Below are 20627 nucleotides of genomic sequence, written 5' to 3'. Positions count from 1 at the left end.
TGACATGCCTTCTGCCTCAGACTTACTGATACAATCCAAATAAATACAATTTTTAGATTAGGTCAGTGTTGAAGACTTGCAGCCTCGATATTAAGAAACTATTCTTTACCTATCTATGTAACCATTCCCTTGTGTTTTCTTCTGCTTTCACAAATCCCTTTACCTCTTCTAGAACAGTCCTGGCAAGCACAAAGTTGCAAGGCAATTGCTGGGCTTCAGTATGACTCTGTTTATAGATGAGGAAATCACAGACCTTTGGGGCCTATTTCAATAAGTGAGATGCCAGACTGGGGCCAAATGTAACTTCTCTAGGGCTTACCTGTGCCAAGACGGCAGACAAAACCAGACTGTCTAGTTCTGGCCTGATATTTTTACTACAGCAATGAATACACTATAAACCCGTGTGTGTGTGTGTGTGTGTGTGTGTGTGTGTGTGTGTGTGTGTGTATGTGTTCTTTAAGCTGATATTTCAGGAATATTTAATATCTTTTAAAACATCAAAGGACCTTTTAAAGGTCCTTTGTAATGTGATCATGGATAATTTTTTGAGGCAGGTTTTCTCCACACAGCTCAGGCTGGCCTGGACTTGAAATACCTTCCTACTTCAACCTCCCATGTGTAGGACTATAGAAACAAACTACATGCCTGGCTAATTTTTATTTTCTTTGAGGTTGTCTTCATTTTATAATTGATTTGAGGAAACTATATGAATAACAGAACATAAAAAATTGGTTTCATTGCTAAACCATTTCTTTAAAGACAAATACATTCTTGATTAGTCTAAGAGCTTACAAGCCTGTTCCTCCATCAGTAAGGGGAACTGCTTTGTTTACTGAATAGGAAAGACAAACCTTTTTTGTTGAGTTGTAATGTTTTATCTGTAAGCTCAGGCGAATCCAAGACAACCAATGTGAAACCCAATCCTAAACTCTGAGCACTAGCGAATTCCCTCATTCAAGGCTGCGACTTCAGTAACAATGATCTGTTATCTGCACATTCCCAAAAAGTAAGGTAGAGGCAGACGGGAGAGGTCACATCTCAGAACCACCGACACGGCTAGTGGAGACTTCTCAGCACAGAGGGCCTGTAGAACGAGATGCTCCCAGGGCAAATTCCCTGGCTACTCAGCTCACTTCCCTGTAAGCAATTATAACTCCAGCCCCGCATGGGGATTGCCCTGAAACACCCAACAGACGCTAACAGTGCTGCCCCCAGCTCCTCACACCACGCTGACGTAAACTACCATAGCAACTGTCTAATGGTAGCACTCATGCACAAGCACACACAGTGTTTTACTCTTTAAGACATCCGGGTAACAAGATAAAGCTCTCACAAAATACATTTTAATTTGTTATGTGACCTTCAAAATTAACTATGTCAAAAGCATAAAATCTTACTGTATTTAACAGCACTTGCCTTTTTTGCAGATTCAGAAAACAAAACTCCATTGTTTCCAATGATGCCTATGGGATATCCAAATATTCGAGCAAATCCTCAAGAGAAAATGCAAAAAAAAAAAAATGAGTTACGCTTTTCAGGGTTTTTTCTTTTGCAACAGAGACATACTATACATTCTTTAATTTGAGACCAATGTTAAAATGTGAATGGAGGTTGTCTATGGCATGAAACAGTTCGCCTTATAGTTCTTATTCCTAAAGGTACCGGGTTTCTTGTTTTGCTTATGCATCTCGAAAGCCCATGCTCAATGTAGAATTATCTATGTTTACTTAGTTTGATTAAATGACTCATTCAGAGTATGCCCATAACACATGCAAGTGCCCCCAGTATACCTTGAAATATTTCAAACTTTAAAGAAATTCTTTAAAAAGAATGCTCTGATCTTTTCTTCTCTTTGACCCTAGGTGCCATCTCTCTCTCACCCACAACACTTCCATTAGGACACCCCCCCCCACCCCCCCCACCCACACACACACACACACACCCCACACACACACGATATATGTTCATCTAAGGAGGGAAAACACAGCCTGTTATGTTGTGAAGCTTAAGGTTATTTCAGAAAAGACTAATAATTTTGCAAACCAGATGGACTTGATGAGAGAAAAATTCTTTCCCCTTTTCAACAAGCCCAGGTCCAACTGGAAACAGGTGTCAAGTGCTTAGAGCACAAGAACTTACTGGCTATTCCTGGACAAGTGACCTTCTACCAAAGCCCTCCACCTGGACTCAGCCTTTAGGATCCAGTGCACAGCTGGGCTGAGCACCACAAAGCCAGTACTTCAAGCATATCACACACACACACACACACACACACAGAGAGAGAGAGAGAGAGAGAGAGAGAGAGAGAGAGAGAGAGAGAGAGAGAGAGAGAAAACAGAATAAAACAAACAAACAAAAAAACCAAAGATTGTGTCAACATATGGGTTGGTCAAAATGCTGAATTTTGAATGATATGCTTTTGTTCTTTATTCTAGCCTTTCCTGGATTGTTTTTCTTTTGCCATGATTTCTTATTGTGATAGAACACACTTTGATGGCCACATAGGATTCTCAGTGTTTTCAGGCCTAAAGTCCCAGCCAGAGGCCTATACATGATGAACATCCTGGGTGCATTGACCCTGCTCTTTCCAGAGGTCCTGAGTTCAACTCCCAGCAACCAAATGGTGGTTCACAACCATCCGTAATGAGATCTGGCGCCCTCTTCTGGCCTGCAGGGATGCATGCAGACAGAACATGGTATGCATAATAAATAAATAACTCTTAAAAAAAAAAAAAAGACGCGTCTGAAGAGAGATAAGCTTCCAAACACCTAGTGTAGTTGGCCCATCCTTAGTCATGGAAAGGGATGGGAATCCAGCACATGAGGCTACCCTTGCAGACTCTAGGCCACTTCCATGCTCAGCTCTCTCTAGGTCCTGAGCGGGGTGGGAGTGGGGGTGGAGACTGAGATAGATGGGCTCCGTGGGGCATATGCTCCCACCTGTGCCAGCCTCTCCATCGAGGAAGGGCCTTTACCACCTGACACAAACAGGAAAGCAGTGTCACAGAAACCTCCTGGCATCCTTATGAGGCTGGAGGAACCTTAAAGCGCTTGCAGAAACACGTCCGCCATCTGGTCTGTACCCTCCCTCCCCGACCCCAGCCTTCCATGAATCCCAGTACAGTGGAGAAGAGATGGGGGACGGCTGTGTCACTGATGCAAGGAACAAGAGTGCCACAGTCTCTCAGCAGGTGCCAGGCAAACACATAGAAGGAGACGACAGGGCCAACCCATCCATCTTGGAGGAAGCGAGCAGCCCTGGCCTGTTTTAAGCTGCTACACAATGAGGACTACATCCTGCACCGCTAGTGGGCAAATCCTGTCTATATATCAAACAGGAAGCTCTTAATCACTTAAACACCCAAAGAGAAAAGCATAAGCTCCCCTTCCGCATGAACCATTCTCTTACTCATAAATTGCACTAGAAGAAATTGCCAAGGTTTAGTCCTAAGCCTCCACATACAGCTGCAATTTGGACTTTCATAGCTTCTCTTTCACTATCCTGATAAGCTTTATTCAGTGAGACTACTGTATTTTCAGGCTTTTTACAGTCTGGTGAAATTCACAAATATTGTTCTGCCACTTTCTACTGGTAGGTTACTCTGAGTCTGGCATCTGTTTCCTACAAAGGCTGACAGCCCCAACACTTTAGACTGAAGAACTAACTTGTCTACACACCTGTTTATCCTGACATGACTGGGGTTCAAATGCATCCCTTAAGAAGGGGCTGGAGAGATGGCTCTGAGGTTAAGAACACTTACGGCTCTTGCAGAGGACATGGACCCAATCCCAAGCACCCACATCAGGTGGCTCACAACTGCCTGGAATTCCAGTTCTACCGGTATCCAATGCCTTATGCCTCCGTGGTCACCAGGCATGTACATGGTATACATAAACATACGTAGGCAAACATTCATACACTTTAAAAAATACATAAACCTTAGAAAACAAAAATTATCCACAGGGAGGCTGTGGGAACACTGAACTCACTCCACAGCCTTCTGTAAAACTACACATTCCATAAAACCCCAGATGCACCAGAGACCAGGCTAGGCACTTGAAAATAACTGCTCCCCAGAGAACAAAAAGCATGACTAATACTCTCCATTCTAGTTACTGCCGGAGCCAAAAAGTCAGATAAGAGTCCACACCACAGCATCTGGCCATCATCATTTTAAGCTCTTTGGGTCCAGGAAACCATTCAGGTACAAACCATTTGTATAAAGCAGCTTTTGCCGACAGCTGACTCACACATTTGTGCCTTTTTGGATAACAAAGTTCATGCCAGGTGCATGGAGCCTTGAGACAGAGATGACTTACTTCCGAAGCAACAGAAAACGTTCATTATTTTCAACTTCACTTTTGTACCTGTGACTAGCGTGTCTCCATAAAAGGCCTTGAACTCATTGAATCTGCTTCCATCCACAATTCTAGCAATGACCTAAGAGGAAAAATGACAACGCTCCTGAGAAATTACATCATGAAAGCATTTCTGCACCAAAGTTATTTATGAGGAAGGCAATTCACGGTGATGTCACTTTCAAACTCATGCTACCTAGAAAATCTCTTCAGAATTTCCCTTGACATGTATGGTTAGTGCCCCAAGACATCTCACACTGTGATGGAATAGGAACTCCACAGTGATACTGCATACAAGGGAAGCGGGCAGAGAATCTGGGGACTGGTAGCTAGGCCCAGAGCTCCAGGGGCTGGTTCAGTGCCTTGGGAGGGGTTCAAAGAGTCAGTGAAAACCCCGCACATAACTAAGGACTTGGAGTGAGGAATGCTGGTTGGCTCCACCTGTGGCCAGATGGCCCAGGGTCAGTCACTTACTAGGAAAAAAACCCTCATACACTCAACGCCACTGAAGTCACTTACTAGGAAAAAACCCTCATACACTCAACGCCACTGAAGTCACTTACTAGGAAAAAACCCTCATATACTCAGCGCCACTGAGGAGGTGAGGAAGAGGCTCTGACAGCTGGGAGTATAGAGGAACTGGTAGTAAAGGAACCTGTGAAAATGACGCTGAAACAAACAGGGGCTCTGGTGCCAGCTCTGCTACAAGGAAACTAATCACGAAACCCTTGAAGACCTGGGGATGCAGCTCAGTGGGCACAGCGCTTGATGAGCATGGTCGAGGACCTGGGTCCCCCCAGCACTGCCTCCCTCCTCCAAGTGGTCCATAGCATCCTCTAAGCCCGTTTGTGACCCCACTCACGAGAGAGGATAACTTTAAAAGTAATAACTAAAGCACACTGCCTGATTAAAAAGCAGCTGTTATTATGACTAAGCCTCAATAAACATTCACTGATCCTTAATATGGGCCAGTGGAAGGACTAGCTACATAGACTGTTAATCTGAAAAGAGCAGAAATAAAATTGTTTATCCATGAGTCTCTGCCACACAAGTGTTTCAGTAGAGCTCACACTCAGCACACTTGAGGCCCTGACTTCAATCCTAGAACCAAAAGATGACTCTCACACACGACACCTGTTCCACGCATCTCCAGGACCCATTTGAGACGGTGTGTATTACTCCATGACGCTCATGTTCCCTTAGCTGAACAACGAGGGACCCATCCCAGCATCTCCCTGCAGAAAGTAAGAGCTAACCTTAGACTACTTTTTAATTATTTTCCTAAATATGGAAGCAAATCAACTTTTGGTGCTGCAGACCTCTTCAAGCGAACCTTTTGACAATCAATTAACACATCACAGTCATCGCTCTTCCAAACAAAGAGAGCTCCTCAGCAGCCCCCACAGTCCAGGGCCACGTGGTCTATAACAACCTCGGACTGGCTTTATAATTAATATCACTTTTATACACAAAGTACATTGAAATCTTCAGGAACAGACAAGTAATAGGATACTATTCTCAGCTCTAGCAGGGGAAACCTATACCGGGAAAGGTTGGGTCCCCATTGCACCTGAGTGAGAGAATAAGCCCAAAAGACCTGGCTTTGCAGCTCAGCTTCCAACATCACGGCAACCCCACGTGCTCCTTGTGAGGTTTATTTATTATAGGGAAAATGGAAACATGATAAATGGCCAGCGCGAAGGAGCAGAAGCTGTAAGAAGCACACGAAGGCAGGGACTGGTGTCTGCTGTTCATTTCTGTGCCTCTGATGCTCAGAATATGCACTTAGTAAATGCTATGGGGTAAGTGAAGAAGTAGCTATTCTAAAAAGATGGTTCTCCGCCATCTCAGCAGATTGTAAGTGACAAGAATTTCTTTGTCTGCACTTAACTGAAAGTCGGGCTAAACTAAATTCTGAAGTCTGTAGCTGAGTCATGTCTCTAAAGTGAAGCACCTGTGAATTTTTCTATAAAATCCAAAGTATTGCTTAAATATCTGTAGACCTCTCTACAGTGCAACAACACCCTCACCAATCACACAAAAAGCAAAAGAAAAAAAGTCTGCCTACCATGTTGCCAGACACCACTATGAGAATTGGGAGCTAGCCATAGAGAAAATTACTGAAAGGATAAAGAATAATATATGTAATTGACATCAGAAAAAGTAGAATTAGAACAATGTATATACACAGGGGGAAACTGAACATATGTGTACACATAAATATACCAAAAAATACATTGTTTAGGCTATGTATAAATGTATACAGCCATGCCTCATCCATGAGGACTTGTTCTATATTTCGTACCCAAATCCATCGATGTCAAAGTCCATTGTACTGAATACCTTATATTTGCACATACCCTATTTACATATTCCTGTAAACTTTGAATCATCTCTAGATTACTTGTAACAAGTGACAAAAGATAACTGCTCCATAAGAATGGCTGCTGAATTATGCTGTTTATGACAGGAAAAACATCTGTGTGTCAGTAGTGCACACAAAATACCCCTTTTCAAGGGTTTCTGAACTACAGTTGGTGGAAGAACTAACTGTATATACTGATCAAGCCAAATATCAAAATATTAGCTGTTCTTTCTGAATGGCAGAACAAGCAACTTTCTTTTCTGTGTTTTCTACCCCCCTCCCAATCAATATAAAAAAGTCTTATAGTCAAGGGGTAAAGTACCTTAAGATATTAAATAGCCTCTGGCAGAGAATCTCATTAAGATGATTTCCTAATTTAAAATTTATTCTGCCAGCTGTGGAGAACTGAAGAAAATCAAAGCCTACACACTCTAAGCAAACACTGAAAACTGTCACTCTAGATTACAGAAGGCTGTGTCACAACCTGTCACCATAGCAACATCTCCAACTATAATTGTCTACTCCTTGCTAATGTCATACTGATCTAAAAAGGCATGCTTTTCTCTCCCAAAAACTTACTGACATTTTGTCTATTTTGCAAAATAAGAACACTGAGGAAAAACAGTTGGAAACGGTGCGATTGCCCTCGATCATTCTCACGGTCCACAGTATAACATCAAGTAAAACCAAGCTTCCTGTGGTACAGTGAAAACTAGTCACTGAGAGTCCTTCCCCGCTCGTTATTTACTGTAGACCAGTGACACCAGGTGCTGTGCCAAGACGGCACTCCCGGATGCCATGGCCGCATAACGAGACCCACACTCATCCCTCTGCATGGATACAAACCCTAGTGGTGGCAGCTGGACTCACGGCTTGGGTCCCACTCCCCACATACCTCTCGGACATCAAAACTTCTCTTAAGGTTCGCGCCGACTATCCCGTACAATTCATCGGCGGGGAACAAAGGCTCTTCAGAAGGCTCAATGGTAACCTACAGACGTTTAGGACAAATGCACAGTGTTTAAGGACAGGATTCAGGTGGCACGGGCCAAAGTGCTCTATAGGGAAAGGAAAGATAGAGGGTTCTCTACTTACATCCAATTTCTTCTGATAATTGAGACTCCTCACGACCTTCCTTGTTAAGTGGAGGGCATGGTGGTCATCCAAAGCGTAGTGGTCAGTGACCCCAGACTTTCTGCAGAGTAAGGTTAACTCTAGTGAGACAAGTCTTGAGGAGGAAGTATTAAATACCTGAATCCCCAGTACCCCAATCTAAGGATGACTTTCACTTCTTACACGCCTAACCAATGGCATCTGACCTGGTTTTCATAACGGTCCTGGCAAGAGAGCATCACCCTCGTCTTACAAAGAGGACAGAGATGAAGTGTCCTGCCCTAGGACCAGCCACAGCAGCCAGGGAGCTCATGCCTTGGAGTCTTCACTCTGGCCTTGTGCAAGACTCCAGCACTTGTTCACAGGTCTACTAAGAATCATCCTGTGTCCCTTAAAAGGAATTACACGCGATGCCCAATGGCAGCCAGCTTGCTCTCACGGTGTAGTTACAAGATGCAGCAGTCATCAGCTGAGCCTTCCTGCAGGTGCCCATAGGGGTCTCTCCTCTCTGAGGTGCCAAGCTGCCTTCCTTCAAGTCAGACAAGAGAGTCGGCTCTCGCTTCCAGTAAACAAGAAGACCTGCATACACACTCAGACGACAGCTAAAACTGGGAACTGACAGAGTGGTTCTGTGGTGAAGGCTGTGGGAGTTACCAGTTAAATTCAAGTGTGCTATATGAGGCATGAGCTTGGCTCTGGGGATCAGTTCTGTCCCAATCAGTGGCTTGTGGTCTTTTGTTTTATTTTGTTTTGTTTTTCAAGACAGGGTTTCTCTGCAGCTCTGGAACTGGATCAATACACTAGGCTGGTCTCACAGAGACCTACCTGCCTCTGCCTCTGCCTCCCAAATACTGGGATTAAAGGTGTGGGCCACCACTGCCCCGCCAGTGCCTTGTGGTTTCAGAGACAAACGCACTAGAGCATGTTCTCTTTTCTTTCTTCTTTCTTTCATACAGTTGGAGTTTATTTTTTTTAAAAAGCTTTTTTTCTGGGGACTGGAGAGATAGCTCAGCCGTCAAGACACTGGATGAGGAGCTTCCAGAGGGCCCAGGTTTAGTTCCCGACACCCACATAGTAGTTCACAACAGTCTAAGTGCAGTTTCAGGACGCCTGATGCCATCTTCTGGCCTCCATGAACAGCAAACATGCATACAGACATACATTGTAGGCATGTATGCAAAACATTTATATGCATAAAATCATTGTTAAAACTAAAGAAAAGGTTTTAACTTAAGATTAACAATGCAGATCATAAGGGCCAGTACACACCCAAATGTGGGTGTAGGCTTCCCAAAAGACAGCTGCAGGCTGAAGAGTAGCTCAGTGTGTAAAAGCACTTGTTGTGCAAGCATGAGACCTGAGTTCAAATCTCCAGAAAACACAGAAAAGTAGGATGTACAGAATGAACATCTGTATTCCCATGCTGCTACTAAGAGACTCGGGAGGCAGAGGCAGGGGAATCCGTGGAAGCCTGTGCCAGCTGGCCTGGCAGATAAAGAGAGAAACAACAACGGGGCCCCTGAACAAGTCAGGGCTACATAATAGAAAAATCCTGTCTCAAAAAAAAAAAAGGTTCAAAACAGTAAAGTCAGACAAAAACATATAGCAGGAAAAATCTCACAGCATCTTGGTTCACTGTATGGGTAAACCATTACAAACTGTCTTGATGTCTTGCCTAAGAATCTGTCCAACTTTCAGGACTTGTGCTGGTGTCCTAAATAAGAGCAGAGACCAGCTTTACTCTCCCAGAGCACACACAGCAGCCCTTTCAGCTCTTAAACCCATTTTACAACCACTTTAGTTTACCATGCTTCCCACATAATGGCAGCTGTAGCTCCTGGCTTCTAGCTGTGCTGACTCCATAGAGATGGAGCAGAAGGGAGAGGCTAATTCAGCTGAACTCAAAAGGCAAGGCTTTCTTATAAAAGATGCCTGAGACTCGCTCGCCCCAACAGGAAAGACACATCTCAGATGACTAAGCAGGTATAAATGTACACTTACGACGACAAAGAACTGAAAGAGGTTTGTGACTAGTCTTGTGTTTCCCTTTTAATTGAGACAGGCAATCAATCCTCCTTAGCCTAAGTTCTGGGATCACAGGAACATCCAACTTTAACACTGTTTGGCTTTGGGGATTTTCTTTTTATTATTATTATTATTATTATTATTATTATTATCATCATCATCATCATTATCATTATTATTATCATCTGTGGGGGGTGTGGGGGGTGATGAGTGTGTGTATACACAAAAGCACTCATGCCAAGGCCCAAAAGCAGAGGCCAGAAAACAACTTTAACTTTCACAAGTCCATTCTTTGTCCACATGGTTCCTGAGCTAGACCCGCAGTTGTTAGGCTTACAAGGCAAGCTCTTCTGCTTGCTGAGCCATCAAGAAGTAATGCTAACAGATACTTGATGAGGAAGGTTCTGGTCCAGTTTTTACCTTACACATGAGCAGATGGGCCTCAAAGAGGTTAATCACCTCATCAAAGTCATAAGAGTAACCAGGAAGACAAACCGAAGCTAAATTCCAGGGTCCATACCCCGAAACTCGACAGACTGCCTACAGTTTCCCCCCTTTAAAACTGCCAAAATTTCACAAAAATTAATGCTCCCCAAATACTACCTTCCTCTCTTTCTCCTGCCCAAAACACAAATCCATGCCCCTAACTCACCCTTATTCTTCCTTCAGCCAGGTCTCTCCAGACAGAAACATCACCCCAGCCCAGCAGATCACCTGCCAGGCTCATGTGCCAGTCAGAAACTGGGCAGATCACTGCAGCCCTGCCCTGAGCTTTGGAGCTGAGCTTCCCAAAATACTCAGACAGCGCAGGTCTCTAAACGTTCTAACAATGCTGACTCCACCCTAGATGTCTTGAACCATTTTTCTTTTAGACTTCAGGTAAGCCTGGACGCTTGTCTGCATACTTACTCTGTAAATGCTTAATTCATTTATTTCTCCTACCTGCTTAATTAAATTATAAGTTCTCGAGGGCAAGGACTAGGTCTGAATCTTTCTGTATCACTAATAACAATACAACCATTCAACCCTCAACAAGTGCTGAGTGAGAGAGGAATGAGTGAAAAACTGAGATGAAGCCAGTCAATAGGTACCATAGGGAAGAATCCATCCTTCTCTTGCCCAAGATTCCTCCCTTAGGCACCGGGCTCTTTGGGGCCATGACAGCACAGGGCAGAGGTCTACCTGCCCTCTAGGACACAGAGCTGGACCCATCTCTGTGTGCATCCAGGGTAAGATGAACTGTACAGTTTGAATTAGATGCCACCTCTATGCCATCCTACCTGACAAGATCCTGACCCCTCACAGCCAAATGCCTGCTGAGCAAGCCCTCAAACATGTCTAACTTCTCAGGCCTATAAGGATGTTTGATAGTCCTGCTCCAGTTTCAAATGCACCCCCTCCCCGCACTGACTCAATGTTGGGGGATGAAGTCATTTCCTGTCATCGTCTTTATCAACTCATCTCCTGCATCCTTTACAGGTAATCTATCAAGCCCCTCAGTCACACCTGGAAAATACAATCAGGCCTGGAATATAACAGGCATCCAAGTGAGGTTTGTTAAGTTGATGAGAAAGCGCCTCTCAGGCTTCATGGCTTGGCAGCATGCATACTGAAACTGAATGATACAGAGATTAGCACGGCCCCTGCACTGACACTGGAGATGATGTCTTATCTCAGACGATAAGGATGCTTGCTGCTGAGCATGAACTCGTGAACTGTGAGGAGCCGCCCTCGCTATCGCTATTGCCGTTAGAAGATGGCGCTGACATCCACTGTCAGTTGGAGTTAACTGTCGCTGTCAGTTGGAGTTAACTGTCGCTGTCAGTTGGAGTTAACTGTCGCTGTCAGTTGGAGTTAACTGTCGCTGTCAGTTGGAGTTAACTGTCGCTGTCAGTTGGAGTTAACTGTCGCTGTCAGTTAGAGTTAACTGTCGCTGTCAGTTGGAGTTAACCGTTTAAACTGTGCCTCTCCCGTGACGTCATCTGGGGTGATGTGCAAACCACCAATCCCGGCTCTACACATCTCACTCGGAGCTCCTAGGCTTATATAAGGGGCTGGGTTTCTTAGCTTGGGGTCTCCCTCTAAGAAGCTGATCATCTATCTCTCAAGATGCATTAAAGCTTTACTGCAGAAGGATCCGAGTGTTCTGCGTCGTTCTTGCTGGCGTCGAAACCCGGGAACTCTTCAACATCGCCGGCGCCGCGGGAGACCCCTCGGAAGACGGGGCGGATTCAGAACTGCGGGGACGTAGGTTCAGAGAGGTATGCTTTATCCTGAACAACCCTTTTCTCGACTTTGGCCTTAGTTTGTCATCACCGTGGGACGGGTCAGTGGAGGCTTTGGTGCTAGTCCTGTTTGTCCTTCTCCTTCATCGTGGCTGGTGCTGACAGAACGGCGCTGTCCATCTGGCGCTGTCCGTCTGGCGCTGTCCATCTGGCGCTGTCCATCTGGCGCTGTCAGTCTGGTGCTGTCAGTCTGGTGCTGTCAGTCTGGTGCTGTCAGTCTGGTAACGGAGTTGAGCGCGTTTTTTAGATAAGCTGTCAGCGCGATGGGGTCGTCACAGTCAGTGGTTACAGCCTTACAGACTGTGCTAAAACAAAGAGATCTTAAAATTGCACCACGAACACTTCAAAATTTTGTGAAGGAGGTAGATAGAGTGGCACCATGGTATGCTTGTTCCGGGTCCCTCACTGTGGCCTCATGGAACAAGCTAGGTAAAGAACTAGACAGGAAGCATGCAGAAGGAGATCTCTGCTTAGGTACCAAAGCCATTTGGAAGCTAGTTAAAAACTGCTTGGAGGATGAGGCCTGTCACCCTGCTATAATAGAAAGTCAGGGAACCTTAGAGGAAGTTCAGGATAGCATGTCAGAAACTGAACGGAGTGAGAGAATGGGAGCTCGCAAAAGAAAAGACATGTCTAAGAAAAAAGGCCCTCCCCAGGAAGTTAAGAAAGGGGGAGAGAAAGAAGGAGTTATCATTCACCCCTTAACAAATCTAAGAAAAAGAAAAAGCCAGAATCTAGTCTATACCCTGCAGTAGAGCTAGAAGCCTTGGAGCTAGATAATTCTGATTCTGACACTCTGGATTCTAGCGAAGAAGGTGGTCTAGAGGAGGAGGTGGCACGGTATGAGGAAAAAGATATCACCCTGATAGACACCGGCCACTGAAAACAAAAATGAATGTGAGGCCACCGCCTATAAATCCGGCGGGCTCACGCTTCTCAGCGCCTCCGCCATATGAGCTTCGGCTGAATACTGGTACTGACTCCTTTTTACCTTTAGAGGAACGGAGAAAAATACAAATGGCTTTTCCAGTATTCGAGAATGTGGAAGGCGGAAGAGTACATACCCCCGTAGATTACAATCAAATTAAAGAATTGGCCGAATCCGTTCGTAATTATGGGGTCAATGCTAACTTTACCACATTACAGGTGGAAAGGCTTGCTAATTTTGCCATGACTCCCACTGACTGGCAAACGACAGTGAAAGCAGTGCTTCCCAACATGGGACAATACATGGAATGGAAGGCTCTCTGGTATGATGCAGCCCAGGCACAAGCTAGAGTTAATGCCACGGCTGAAGATGAGAATCAGAGGCAGTGGACATTTGAAATGCTGACAGGTCAGGGTCAACATGCCCTTAATCAAACCAACTACATCTGGGGCGTCTATGGTCAGGTGTCGGCCGCCGCTATTAAAGCATGGAAGGCCCTCACAAAAGGGGAGAGTCCAGTGGACACCTTACAAAGATTGTCCAAGGACCCCAAGAGCCATTTTCAGACTTTGTGGCCAGAATGACAGAGGCCGCCAGTCGCATCTTTGGTGATTCAGAACAAGCTATGCCCCTGATTGAGCAACTTGTCTATGAACAAGCAACCCAGGAATGTCGAGCGGCTATCGCCCTCGCAAAAGCAAAGGTTTACAAGATTGGCTCAGAGTGTGCAGGGAGCTGGGGGACCCCTAACCAATGCAGGACTAGCTGCCGCCATTTTACAAACGCACAGGTATAGAGATTTATCTAATCGAAAAGCTTGTTTTAATTGTGGGAGAATGGGGCACCTTAAGAAAGATTGTCAAGCCCCTGAAAGAACAAGAGAATCGAAGCTTTGCTATCGTTGTGGTAAAGGTTATCATAGGGCTAGCGAATGCAGGTCAGTCCGGGATGTAAAAGGGAGGCTTCTGCCCCCTATTGAAGAATCCAAGGTACCCCAATCAAAAAACGGGTCACGGGGCCCATGGTCCCAGGGCCCTCAGAAATATGGGAACCAATTTCAGAAAAGCAATCAAGAGGAAGTAGAGGTTTCCGAGGAACCTCCGGAATGGACTTGCGTGCCGCCTCCGACTTCTTACTCATGCCCCAAATGAATGTTCAACCGGTCCCAGTCCATTCCCTGGACCTTTGCCCCCTGCCACCATTGGGCTTATTCTGGGCCGTGGCTCCTTAACTTTACAGGGACTCATTATATATCCTGGGATTGTTGACCCGTATCATAAAGAGGAGATTCAAGTTCTCTGTTCTAGCCCTCGGGGTGTATTTTCTATAAAGCAGGGAGATAGAATTGCACAACTGGTGTTGCTGCCCTCCCTCGGGGATGGAGAAACCTACACTTTACAAAAAAGGGCTATGGGATCTTCTGGAAGTGATTCAGCCTATCTGGCTATACCCCTAAATGAGAGACCTACAATAAAATTGTTAATTAATGGAAAAGAATTTGAAGGGATAATGGATTCGGGAGCAGACAAAAGCATTATTTCACTCCATTGGTGGCCGAAGTCTTGGCCCACTGTTGTTTCATCTCATTCTCTACAAGGTCTTGGATACCAGTCCTCTCCTGCCATCAGTGCCTCAGCCTTAACCTGGCGGGATGCTGAAGGCAAACAGGGATGTTTTACCCCTATGTGTTGCCACTCCCTGTAAATTTATGGGGACGAGATGTGTTACAAGCCATGGGCATGACCCTAACTAATGAATACTCCCCCAGGCATCAGCCATTATGGCAAAGATGGGGTATACAAATGGTAGAGGCTTGGGTAGGCAAGAACAAGGCAGAATAAAACCCATTACACAACACGGAAATCGGGGTAGAAAAGGACTGGGTTTTATTTAGGGGCCGTTGAGGCTTCACGACCCATACCATGGAAAACAGAGGAGCCGTTATGGGTCTCTCAATGGCCTCTATCCTCTGAAAAATTAGAGGCTGTCACAAGATTAGTGCAAGAACAGGAACGGCTGGGGCATCTAGAGCCTTCTACCTCCCCATGGAATACACCAATTTTTGTTATTAAGAAGAAATCTGGGAAGTGGAGATTACTCCACGACCTGCGGGCCATTAACAATCAGATGCATCTTTTTGGCCCTGTTCAAAGAGGCCTTCCTTTGCTTTCTGCACTTCCTCAAGATTGGAAGCTTATTATTATAGATATTAAGGATTGTTTCTTCTCTATTCCACTTTACCCACGGGATAGACCAAGGTTTGCCTTCACTATCCCTTCTCTTAATCATATGGAACCAGACAAGAGATTTCAGTGGAAGGTACTGCCGCAAGGCATGGCCAATAGCCCAACAATATGTCAGCTATATGTGCAGGAGGCTTTGGAGCCAATTAGGAAGCAATTTACATCTTTAATCGTTATCCATTATATGGACGATATTCTTATTTGTCACAAAGAGTTAGATGTTTTACAAAAGGCTTTTCCCATGCTGGTGGCTGAATTAAAACAGTGGGGATTAGAGATTGCCTCAGAAAAGGTTCAAATTGCAGATACAGGCCTCTTTTTGGGCTCAAAGATTACTCCCAAAAATATAGTTCCTCAGAAAATAGAAATTCGCAAAGACCACTTACAAACATTAAATGATTTTCAGAAACTTCTGGGAGATATAAATTGGTTGAGGCCCTTTTTAAAAATTCCATCTGCTGATCTAAAACCCCTCTTCGATCTCCTGGAGGGTGAGCCTCATATCTCCTCACCCAGAAAATTTACCCCTGCCGCCCACCGAGCCTTACAGATGGTGGAAGAGGCCTTACAGGAAGCACAATTACAACGAATTGAGGAGTCACTACCTTTTAATCTGTGTGTTTTTAAGACAGCTCAATTGCCAACTGCAGTCCTGTGGCAACATGGACCATTACTTTGGATTCATCCAAATGCTTCCCCTGCTAAGATTATTGACTGGTACCCTGATGCTGTTGCACAGCTCGCGCTTCGCGGAATAAAAGCAGCTGTTACACATTTTGGCAGGGATCCTGATTCCTTGATTGTGCCTTATACTGCTGCACAAGTTCAGACCTTGGCAGCCACATCTAGTGATTGGGCAGTTTTAGTTACTTCCTTTTCAGGACAAATTGATAATCATTTTCCAAAGCATCCAATTTTACAGTTTGCCCTAAACCAGGCTATAGTGTTTCCACAAGTGACAGCTAAAGACCCACTCCCAGATGGGACTGTGGTGTACACTGATGGATCAAAAACTGGTATGGGAGCTTATGTGGTCAAGGATAGGGTTATATCTAAACAATATAATGAAACTTCACCTCAAGTTGTAGAATGTCTGATAGTACTGGAGGTTCTTGAGGCTTTTCCAGGACCCCTCAATATTGTATCAGATTCCTCTTATGTGGTTAATGCAGTTAATCTCCTTGAGATAGCTGGAATAATAAGATCCTCCAGCAGAGTTGCTAACATCTTTCAGAAGATACAAGCTGCCTTGTTAAATAGGAGATTTCCTGTTTTCATTACCCATGTCCGAGCACATTCTGGACTCCCAGGTCCCATGTCCTTAGGGAATGACTTAGCGGACAAGGCTACAAAGCTGGTGGCCGCTGCCTTGTCTACCCATGCACAAGCAGCAAAAGAATTCCATAAGCGCTTTCATGTGACGGCTGAGACCTTGCGCCGTCGTTTTGCTCTATCCAGGAAAGAGGCTAGGGAAATTGTTACTCAATGCCAGAATTGCTGCGAATTCTTACCTACTCCCCACATGGGAATAAACCCACGTGGCATTAGACCATTGCAGATGTGGCAGATGGATGTTACTCATATTCCCTCTTTTGGAAGGCTTCAATATGTTCATGTTTCTGTTGACACCTGTTCTGGCGTAATGTTTGCCACACCCCTAACAGGGGAAAAGGCCTCATATGTGATTCAACATTGCCTTGAGGCCTGGAGTGCTTGGGGAAAACCCAGAATTTTAAAAACAGACAATGGACCAGCATATACCTCTCAAAAATTCCGACAGTTTTGTCGGCAAATGGATGTTACCCATCTAACTGGCCTACCTTATAACCCTCAAGGACAGGGCATTGTGGAACGTGCCCATCGTACACTCAAATCATATCTGATTAAACAAAAGGGGAGTATTGAGGATGTTCTACCCTCGGTACCAAGAGTTGCTGTATCCATGGCACTTTTTACCCTTAATTTCTTGAACTGTGATGCCCAAGGCCACACTGCGGCTGATCGCCACAGTTTAGAGCCTGATAGGCCAAAAGAAATGGTAAAATGGAAAGATGTCTTGACTGATCTCTGGAAAGGCCCGGATCCTATTCTTATAAGATCCAGGGGAGCTGTGTGTGTTTTTCCACAGGAGGAAGAAAACCCCTGTGGATCCCTGAAAGACTCACTCGAAGAGCTCCTTCACAACTCCAGAATAAGAAGGATGGAGGCCAAGTGGGTGATGAAGACTCTCCTACTCGGGATGATGGTTCCTAGTATGATGGGAGAGTTACGGTGGGCCATCATGTCTACCTTCCCCTACCGATGCCAGTGATGCAGAATGCCCAGGTGTTCCCTAGATTTTTCACAAATAATAGAGAGTTGGGGCTTGCCTTTTTGCCTTTAGATCCTCAGATACAGAGTTTTCAGGATGAGAGAACCTTGTCATTAGTAGGAAGCTTGTGCTTTACTGTGATTTCTTCATTAAAGGATAATTTTATTCATATGGATCCAGAAAGATCTAATGCTAATCCTTTTGAATTAATGGAAGCTGTACTGATCTTTCTCCTATGATAGTGAGAAGGGACAGATTACTTTTGATTGGAAAGGGGCATTAGGCAACAGTCTGAGTGAGGGACAGAGCTCTGGATCATCTGATTGGTCCTCCTCCAATGTTAAGTATACCCCTTTTAAGAGAACTAATTATTCAGCTGCCCTTTATTTGGGTTGTGAGTAATGATACCTTAGGTAAGAATCAGAAAGAAATAAATTGTTCTGCTTAGAATTGTTTTTATGCATTATGCTGGGATGCTATTAAGCACCCTTTTGCTTTGGTAATGCGCATGCCTCGATTTATTCCAGCTCCTGTTGAGGCGCCAAGTAATTTGAGTTTGTTTAGGGAAAAGCGAGATTTTTGGGATCTCTGCTATTATTGTGGGCCTGATAGCCACCGCCGCGGTTACTGCTTCGGTTACCGCCTCGCCCTTGCACTTTCTGCCACTGTGCAGACAACTCAAACCATTAATGAACTATAGGCCACTGTGACCATGGTCCTAGATAAACAGGCCACTGCCAATTCTCAGATACAAGGAGGCCTGATGTTGGTAAACCAACAGATTAATTTGGTTCAGGAACAATTGGATATATTGTGGCAGATGGCCCAATTGGGATGTGAACAAAAGTTGCCTGGCCTTTGTGTCACTTCAGTACAATATGAGAATTTTACAAGAGCAGCTAACCTGTCAAAAGCTCTGTCTCAACATTTATTACAGAATTGGACTTTTGAGTTTGAGCAGACACTCCGTGAGTTGAGAATGGCGATCCTGCAAGTGAATTCGACGCATCTGGATCTTTCTCTGATGGAAGACCTCTCCCCTGGATTTCATCTGCATTTTCTTATTTTAAGGAATGGGTGGGGGTAGGATCATTTAGCCTAGTTCTCTGCTGTGGAATAGTGTTGATGCTTTGGATGGTGTGTACGCTCAGAGCCCAAACAAAAGGAGAAAGTGGTGGTGGCACAAGCACTTGCTGCCTTAGAACACGGAGCATCCCCTGACATTTGGTTAACCATGTTAAAGCAATAGGTCGCTGGCCTCCCAGCTCTTGCACCCCACGAGGCTAGTCTCATTGCACGGGATAGAGTGGGTAGGCTTCAGCAGCCCAAGGAGTTGCAAGGCTAAGCACTGCACAGGAGAGGTCTGCGGTATAACGACTTTCTCCTGGGAGATAAGTCATCTTGCATGAAGGTTCTATGTCATGATCTCCTTCCCCCAGAAAAAAGACATCGGACTGGTCAGGACTTCCTCTGGGGATAAGACCCTGGAGAGGAGCTTTGTACATGTTCCGAATTTGCACATGGGGATTTGACCTCTATCTCCACTCCAAAGTTGTGGGTGTCCTATTGCTTCAAAAATAAATGAATAGGGGGAGATGTGAGGAGCCGCCTCGCTATCGCTATTGCCGTTAGAAGATGGCGCTGACATCCACTGTCAGTTGGAGTTAACTGTCGCTGTCAGTTGGAGTTAACTGTCGCTGTCAGTTGGAGTTAACTGTCGCTGTCAGTTGGAGTTAACTGTCGCTGTCAGTTGGAGTTAACTGTCGCTGTCAGTTGGAGTTAACTGTCGCTGTCAGTTAGAGTTAACTGTCGCTGTCAGTTGGAGTTAACCGTTTAAACTGTGCCTCTCCCGTGACGTCATCTGGGGTGATGTGCAAACCACCAATCCCGGCTCTACACATCTCACTCGGAGCTCCTAGGCTTATATAAGGGGCTGGGTTTCTTAGCTTGGGGTCTCCCTCTAAGAAGCTGATCATCTATCTCTCAAGATGCATTAAAGCTTTACTGCAGAAGGATCCGAGTGTTCTGCGTCGTTCTTGCTGGCGAGACGGTAGCGCGGGACAGTGAACCAACTTCCAGACCCCACATGGTAGAGGGGACTCTCACGAATCGTCCTCCTTCAACTTCCACACACACCCCCTGGCATGTGCATCGCCACACACGTGTGTGTGTGTCCACTTATGCATGCGCACAAACACACATTAAGTTTTCTTTTCTTCCTTCTGTCTTTTTCTTTCTCTTTCTTTTTTTCTTTGCAGTTGACACGCTCACTTGAAACATAAGTCTGTATTCCAGAGGACTAAATCCAGAACAGTGACTGGGAGCAAACAAACTGTGGTTTGATCTGGCATGATAAGCACCAAGGGGAAAAAAGAATGTAAAACTTAAACAAACAAAATGACCATAGACCCTGAAAGGAAATACTGCTCTTGCCTTACCTGCAATGAAGGTCGGCACCTCCCAGATCCTCAGCGGACACCTCTTCGCCAGTAGCTGCCTTCACCTTCGAGGATAATGGGCACAGTGAGGCAGGTCCACCGGAGACGCCAAATGCAGCACCAGCAATGCATCGCCCAACCCGACTACACTACCTTCTTCCTTCCACAGAGCTCAAGACCACTGTACTTCCTCATCTCACTCCAGGCAAAGTGAAAGAATATCATCCCAATCTACAGATGGGAATCTAAGCCCAGACCCACAAATGGTTGCCCACAGCTCTCATACAAAAGACAGATCCTGGAAGCTCACCCTCCTCTTCATGATGCTGCCCAACACACCTGAAGGCCTTGGAGTTGTGGGTACTCCCCTGACTGCCTGAGATCTCTTCTTCTTTCACCCACCAGGTGAGCTCTCACTTGGCCTGTAGGAATCCTCATGGTGATGACATCCTATGGCATTAACCAAGTAATGCTGGCGGTGGTGGTTTGAAGGAAAACGGCCCCCAAATGGAGTGGCACTATTAGGAGGTATGGCTTTGTTGGAGGAAGTGTGTCACTGT

The 20627-nt window shown here is 45.2% G+C and overlaps 1 protein-coding gene across 1 annotated transcript in view; it reads right to left on the bottom strand.

Moving 5' to 3' along the window:
- Positions 1 to 20627, bottom strand: part of Mccc2 (methylcrotonyl-CoA carboxylase subunit 2) — a 73149-nt gene that overhangs the window by 9414 nt on the left and 43108 nt on the right. The window contains exons 8-12 of the mRNA XM_040728959.1: positions 20068 to 20132; positions 7820 to 7919; positions 7620 to 7715; positions 4369 to 4441; positions 1417 to 1493 (exon numbers count right to left, since the gene is read on the bottom strand). Coding sequence (XP_040584893.1) covers positions 1417 to 1493; positions 4369 to 4441; positions 7620 to 7715; positions 7820 to 7919; positions 20068 to 20132 — 411 coding nt within the window. The remainder of the gene's footprint in view (positions 1 to 1416; positions 1494 to 4368; positions 4442 to 7619; positions 7716 to 7819; positions 7920 to 20067; positions 20133 to 20627) is intronic.

Source organism: Mesocricetus auratus, unplaced genomic scaffold (assembly GCF_017639785.1).
Source record: "Mesocricetus auratus isolate SY011 unplaced genomic scaffold, BCM_Maur_2.0 Super-Scaffold_100020, whole genome shotgun sequence".
NCBI classification, from domain to species: Eukaryota; Metazoa; Chordata; class Mammalia; order Rodentia; family Cricetidae; genus Mesocricetus; species Mesocricetus auratus.
Note: the sequence above shows the minus strand (reverse complement) of the source record. Positions and strands in the feature narration are given on the sequence as shown.